The sequence below is a fragment of the Chelonoidis abingdonii genome, chromosome 4 (genome assembly GCF_003597395.2).
Source record: "Chelonoidis abingdonii isolate Lonesome George chromosome 4, CheloAbing_2.0, whole genome shotgun sequence".
Classification (NCBI taxonomy): domain Eukaryota; kingdom Metazoa; phylum Chordata; order Testudines; family Testudinidae; genus Chelonoidis; species Chelonoidis abingdonii.
The window spans coordinates 115497535-115505291 of NC_133772.1; the positions used below are offsets into that span (position 1 = coordinate 115497535).

The 7757-nt window shown below is 42.3% G+C and overlaps 1 protein-coding gene across 1 annotated transcript in view; it reads left to right on the forward strand.

Moving 5' to 3' along the window:
- TSHR (thyroid stimulating hormone receptor) overlaps positions 1–7757 on the forward strand; it is a 215691-nt gene that overhangs the window by 188981 nt on the left and 18953 nt on the right. Inside the window, exon 8 of the mRNA XM_075065858.1 lies at positions 2961–3038. Within this exon, the coding sequence (XP_074921959.1) occupies positions 2961–3038 (78 nt within the window). The remainder of the gene's footprint in view (positions 1–2960; positions 3039–7757) is intronic.

The following is a 7757-nucleotide window of genomic DNA, read 5'->3' on the forward strand; positions in this document are numbered from 1 at the left end:
TATAGCCATTTTGTTTTAGTAAAAGGACAAGGCGGTCTCCATTTTGGGTCAGGTTCTTGTTCCCTAAAGGAAAGGCCCGAGGTGTCGTGTACATAACCCTAGCATGCCGAGTGCACACTGTGAGCCGTATACAAACATGTAAGCATGTCTCAAACAAAGAAGTAGCGTGATTGCGAAGTACAGCTTCTGCTGACGTAGAAGGCTCCTGCCCAGAACCTGGAAGGCGAAGGAGCTAGGGGGCCAATCCGGTATCAATACACTTAAAAGGGAACCAATTTGAGACTGACATGAGTAAAAGCCCCCAGACAAAACTATGTCTCACGCCAGAATCGGAAGGAGCTCCCGCGTGTCAGCTGAAAGGTCTGACCACCCTTTTAGCCCCAGGGAACATCCTCCAGATTTTGCCGGCTCGGGTCGTGTCGTATTAAACAAGACCACCTCCCCTAATTCTCTATGCAATCTGTGTTTATGCTGCTGGTCAGCTGTTTCTGGTGTGTGGTATGTATTTTGTAATTTCTGCAAATATATCTGCTCTTGCCTAACTCCTCCCCCATCTCTACCCCCTCTTCTGTTTCTTGCGTTTACTTCATTCTGTGTATAAGAAAAGCAGTTGGTTGGGTTTTTTTTCACTTTTTCTCTTCTGTAGTTTATCTTTTGGCCTTGCTTCTTCTTTTTATGTGAAGCAGTGTAGATAAGAGTTAACACGTTGCTCTCCCTAGCCAAAGTGTAATCTATTCCCGTTGTTAAACACAGCCATTTGGCTTTAAATTCAACTCTGTTGTGTCCCGCTGTTCCTCTCCCCTTAAATAGCCACTCGGACCTTACGTGTCACAGACACCTGAGCGTTCAATAAGCATTTTGTGGTATTTCTTTAATTATGCAATGTGCTACCCTGTCTCTCTGAAATACATATGCACTGCTACCTATATCTGTATTTTCTCTGATGTTTCAAGTGCCAGAGTGATGTGGAATGAAAGGTGGCCTTGTCTTGATTACATGGCTCATGTGTAGGGATGAGAGAACGCTGTGTTGCTACAGGCTTTAGGAAAGTGTCCAAATGATGGACGGAAATTGTTTGTTTCTCCAGAATTTTAGAACATAGGTTTTGTTGATGACATCATGGTAGAGGTTTTGTTTGGTTGTTTTTTCCTTCAAGTTCATCCTTTCTCTCTCCTTCTTTCAAAGGAGCTTCAGTCTGATCTCTACATTGTTACGTGTACATGGGAGGCCGTTTTGGTTATGCAAACCTTAGGGCACTTGAAATATGTATTCTCACACTCAAACTCAGCGTGGGTGGTGTTTTCCTACAGGTCTCTGATGTGTCCATCCATGTCATTTGCCTCCTCAGGTCTGAGGCTGGGGATACCAAAGCTTTAACTCTCCTTCTCCCACCCCCCAGATTTGCTTAGGGAGAATGTTTGGTGTGTATGGTGTACATGTGTGTTTGGGATGGAGGATTTAGTTTATTTGGGGGGATGTCTCTTGGCTTTTTCCTGAGAAAAGATTGAAACGTTCAGAATGGTAAGACTTTATCTGAGTTTATTCATTGTTCCTGAGACTTGTTAATTGGGCTTATTTTATACAAAGCAAAATAACTGACAGTACTTAAAATGTTGATTGGCTAAGGTGGGCATGGAGATGCAGAGGTTGCTTTTAAAAATGTGGTTCAACAGGTGAACTAAAATGCTTTTTACTTGACTTAAAACTCCTTCCATCCCTCACACTCATGTCTTTTCCACTCCTAGTGAAACTAAGTGAGAGGAAGCATTATGTTGCCTCCTCTCTGCAGATAGTGGTGGCTCCCTGGGGCCTGATTGCCCCTCCTTCCATTCTCATTCACAGCTAAAAAGAAGTGGTTGTTTCTCAAAGCCCAGGCCCCCATTTTTTCCCCTCTTCCTCCTCATGTTCCTTATCATAACTGAAGAGAAGTAGAATAGATATCATTTTGAATTAAGACCAGGTAACCTTAAAAATATTTGTGAATAAAGACAGAGTAACAATAACAATGAAAATATGTATATTTTATTTAATTTTTATTTTTGAAGAGGGACTCCTTTTATAAGAAGGCGAAAGAACACCAATATATGCAATCAGTAATGCAATATGTAACTATCTCTAGCCGAAGGTGTAACTGTAGCTCTGCCTTAAATACTGCACGGTAGAGTATAAATAATATGGGAGCAGAAAATGAACTCGTAAGTTACAGGTAAAGGTCAATGATCATAGACAGAGGTTCTTTTTCTAGTTTTTAAATGCCAGAGAAGGGTGTCAATTGACCATACCAAAGACTAAAATCCTGTACAGAATTGTCTGCACAGAATAGGTATGATATGTGCAGTGGCAAGGCAAGTTTCCTCTATGTTACTTAGCCAATGTGCCTCAACCCAGCTCTGGAGGGACCATTCATAAGGTAGGGTGTTCATTATCCTTAACTTATTCAGTCTTGGTTACCTCTACTGGCAGGAGCACTGCCAGCTTTTTTGGTGCCCTAGGCGGCGGAAGGTCCCACCCCCAAAATAGCGCCCCCAACAGAGGCGGCGGAAGGTCCCGCCTCCGAAATACTGCCGACGACTGGGGCGACCGAAGATCCGGCCACCGCAGTCACCGCCCCCCAAATGGTAGCACCCTAGACGACCACCTAGGTTGCCTAATGGGTTGCGCTGGCCCTGTCTACTGGAGTTGCCACTTGAAGAGGTAGTTTTTGTGATAAGGACTCTTGTATCATTAGGAATTGGACTGACAGCTACTAAATATATTTCACATGGGCAGATACTGGCTGTTTGTCAAGTTTATTTAAAGAATGAAAGAAAATGGCTCATGTGGTAACTCAGGGTTCCTGCAGCTTCTAGTCTTGTTCTTTTTCACTAGGGTGTTCATATTGCTCTTTCCTCTTTACATATGGTAGCTCATGGGAAATATATAATTTTATCACCAGATAATTGTGTATTTTTTCTCTGCAGCTACCTGCACAAGAACAAATACCTGAAAGTTATTGAAGAACATGCATTTTTGGGAGTGAACAGTGGACCAACTCTGCTGTGAGTAGGAGAAAAGGGTGGAAAAGGTTTTTAAAGTGGTGTTCATTAGCACTGCACCATCCTCAGGACTATCAATAGAAAACAAGAGAGTGTGGGTGATATGCTTACACAATAACGTTGATGATAAAAGCTATTGTTCTGGAACTGACTATATTACCTAGGGTTGATGCTCTGTGTTGCAAGAGACTTGGGTTTTTGTTTGATTCTCAGTCTTTCTTGGGCCTGGTCTACACTACGCGTTTAAATCAATTTAAAGAGCGTTAAATCGATTTAATGCTGTACCCGTCCACACTACAACACCCTTTATATCGATATAAAGGGCTCTTTAAATCGATTTCTGTACTCCACCCCGACGAGAGGAGTAGCGCAAATTCGATATAACATATCGATTACGTTATGTTGACGAAATCGACGTTATTGCCCCCCGGCGTATCGCAGCCAGTACCACACAGACCGCTCTGAAGCCATCCTGAAACTCGGATGCAGGGCGCAGGTAAACGAAAGCCCCGCGAACTTTAATTACACTTCCTGTTTGCCAGTGGGACTCTGATGCAGGCACGGTTGCAGTGCCAGCCCAAATCCCAAAAGAGCTCCAGCTGGACGTACGGGAGATTACTAATCTGATCACTGTGTGAGAGACACAAACTCGTTGTATGAAGCTCGTACAGACACGATGCCAAGGTTTGAAAAAATCTCAAGATACACAGCGCTGCGTCAACGTAACGGGAAACCAGAGACTCAAATGGCGCTCATGATGGAGGGTGTAGAGACTCCAGTATCCCAATCTCACAGCAGTCTTTGCAAAATATTTGCTTCTGGTAGCTCCCAGTGTGTAGTGTTCAAACACACACGTGTTGCGTGTTCAGGGAACAGCTCCTCAGTTTTTTCCGCCACCCACCACCAGTGAAAGTAAGAGGACAAGATATATTCTTGGATCACTTCAATGTCACCCTAGTGGACTGAATGCTGCTGGTAGACACAGCTCAGCGAGTGAGGCAGTATTCGCTCTCCTAGCCCTCCCCTGCGCCGTGTAGACGTTGCAATAGACTACTAACCGTCTCATGGATTATATGTAACATGTTGAATATGAGCGGCAACTTGCTGGGTTCTCCCAGTATAGGACAGAAGGCTATAACCGCTTCATATAAGCATACGGGCGGATCTCACCGCCCTCCCTTTCCGTGGTAGACAGAAAGTTTCTGTACTGCCTGGACTGTTTCCTAAGCGAGCAGCCATGTGGCTCGCTTCCCCCACCACCGCTTATTATCTCGCCTGGACTATCATCGCGCCGAGGCTGCCTCTGCCTCTCATGCTTATTCCTGAAACACGCAGTGTTTCTTATTCGCTCATTCTTATACTTCATGACCAAATGGCAGCGACCTGCCACGAGTATCGGCGCGAGAATGTTGGGGACAGCGCGGAGATGTTGCGGGTGCCCTGTCGATAGAACGAGGCCGGAGCTTGTGTCTGAGGTGCCCACAAAATACGAACAGGCAGCGGTGCCTATACTACTTTGGACCCTGACATTGCCCTATTAACAGCTGACTCTATAAAACTAAGCGGAGGGACTTCGGCTCGTCCCCAGTGGGTCGGAATTCCCAATCTTGCTTTTGCGTTGCGCCCGGCCGATTTAAGCCGGGCACTCTAGGATAGGGCACGCACGTAGCAGGAGGAGAGATAACACGTTTCATTCTCATTGCCAGTTTTCTCTGCAGTGACGGTAAGAACGACGGCTAAACCATCTCTCGCTTACATTGCTCAAGGAAGAAGTGAATGCTCGCTGGAGCGCTGGGAGATATGACTCTCTGTCGGCTGCGGCCATCCCCAGTACTACGTGACGTCCGAGAAAAAAAGGTGCTGAACGGGCTCCAATGGTTCCGTGCTATGGCTATGCCGGGCATCCTGAAACGGCGACGAGATTGTCAGTCGATGTTTCCCAAGAACAATGACCTGCGACATTCTCCAAACCACCCCGACAATAATGATTCAACCCAGAATTCCAAGGCGGGGAGACTGCGGATCATCTGGGATAAAGCTACGGAAGAATACCTGCCACAAAGCCAACCTCAGAAATCGACGTACCTTGGGCAGGACCACCAACCGAATTACTGTGCCTAGTGTGGCCGCATGAAATCGAATTTATAATATCAGTTTTATAAAACCGATTTTAGCTAATTCGATATTATCCTGTAGTGTAGACGTGGCCTTGGTGTTTTGTTTCTTGGGGTTTACACAGTGGCAGATGTACATAGCTCAACTATTCCTTTAGCTAATTAAAAGTCACCTGTAAAAAGAAAATAGTTGGGTTTGTGCCTTTTAGAAATATATTTATTTTTGCTATTCTATGATGATTAAAGAAGAGCTGAAAGAAGTTTTAGAAGTAGTTAGTATTTTACATTAGAAATACAAATCCTCATTACCTTGTTTCTTATGAAAGACACTGTGTAACTGGAGAACTAGTAGGATTATAGTAGCATAAGTAATAAGAAAATGGAAACTGAGATAGGAAGGTATTTTTAGTCAACTCTTAAAATTATTTTGTTGCTGCTGCTGTTTTTGTTACTCCCTATTTAATTTGACTTCCAGTCCAGTTTTCTGGTCCTCCAAATAGACTACCAATAAAATCAAGGAAGACAAGGTTTGATATTCTTGCTATTTCTAAAATACAAAACAAACAGGAAAAAAGTTTGAAGAATGCATGACAGATATTTTTTTATACAAACATATGGACACAAACCCAATTCTTTGTTTTCTCTGCTGCTTAGGTTTAAGGAGAGGGATTGATAGATTCAGAAGGGAATCGGTCCAGTCCTTATTGTAGTGGATGGATGCTATCCTGGGGACTATGGTGGTGCTGAGAATTATTGGAAGAATGAGAGAGGGTGCTGAGTTAAAAAAACAAAACAAAACAAAACAGGTACTTCTCTAGCCTCTAATTTGCTTACAGAAGATCCTGAAATTCCTTCCTCCAGGCATAGCAGCTGAATTGAAGGGTTTAGCCTGTTGGTGATCATGGCAGTGATGCCAGCCACAGAGATCACTCCAAATGACGTTGCCAGATTCACTCTGTATCCGACAGGACAACTTGTGTGTCATATTCAGTGTCATTGCATCAAAATGATGTTTGGGCTACTGGGTTACTTAAGGATCATCAAGAATCCTCCCAACTAGACTAGGTAATTAAGGTTGTAGGAGGCATGATCTTCCTCTCTGAATGTGACTGATGACAGAAAAACTGGCAGGGTAACAGCTTTGCAGCAAAAAAAAACATGTCTGCTTAACCGTAAAGTGGTATTGACATATGTGGCCTCAATCCTGTATCAGAAGGTTCCTTGCTGGTGACTACGAGTTCAGAAAGGGAGGTAGAATATGGAACAGGGAAATCAAGACAAAAAGCCAGAAAGCATATCAGTTTAAAAAATAAAATCTTCCAGTTATAGTTTAAAACTTTTGGGTATTTATTCTTTAATATTACAGTCTTTTTCTTACAGCAGAATTTGAGTTTTGCCTCAGTACTGAAATCTGTTAAGTAGGGAGTCTCTCCATCTGTCTGCTTATGTTGTTTCCCTCTTCTTGCTGACTGTCTATGGATCATAAAACCTATATTATAACTGAGAGCCAAAAGAGATCTTCCTTCATCTCAAATGGTAGAAGACTGTTTTCTTAGCTGAGGTTCTTAAAGTCTATTCTTCCTGCTGCAGTTTGCAATGGCAGTATCTGTGCAGCTAGAGATCTATCCCTTTAAATGCATAAGGTTTCCCAAATACCTTTACAGGACAGAAGATTATTTACACAATGGTTTCATTGACAGGGAAGGGAATATTAGGCAGAATATTTTGTGTGTATATAATAGACATCTAAAACGATGTTGGTCTAATATGTTGACCTAAGTATGTCAAAATACATATACATATAAACATCCAAATCACTGAGGCTGCAGATAGATAACATTTTATAGATATCACATTAATGTAGCGTTGTGGTTACCAATAGTGGAAACGTGGAATTCAGGGCATATAAAGAGACATTTCTTCTCCTACTGTGTTTTCAGGTTAGATATGTTCCTCAAAGTGACTGGAAGTTGTCATAATTTTCTGTAGTCTATTGTGCTGACCCACTTGTCACTAATCCACAGGACACTGGCATGTGTTTTTAATCTTTCAATCACAACAGACAGCTTTCCATCTTCCTTTAGAAACTGTGCATATGTGCAATAAACATATCATAATAACTTTTCCACCAGAAGATGGAGATGGTGCTAAATAGACATTGCACAAGGAGCAATTGCTTCTCCAGGAAAGAAGACAGAGGAGCCATGATAAGTGATCATAAATGTACAAGCTCCTGTTTATTCCTAACCAGTTTCTTTTTTTTTTAAGTTGACAGCATTTTTCTTTGATCTGGTCCTTGGATTTGCTAGCATTGCACAGACTAACTACTTTGGGAATGTAGCATGTTCAGTCAAGTTTAATTTGTGGGTAACAATTTCACGGCCTTCTGTAATTCTTACACTAGGGTTCGGCAACCTTTCAGAAGTGGTGTGCCAGATCTTCATTGATTCACTCTAATTTAAGGTTTCGCATGCCAGTAATACATTTTAACATTTTTAGAAGGTCTCTTTCTATAAGTCTATAATATATAACTAAACTATTGTTGTATGTAAAGTAAATAAGGTTTTTAAAATGTTTAAGAAGCTTCATTTAAAATTAAATTAAAATG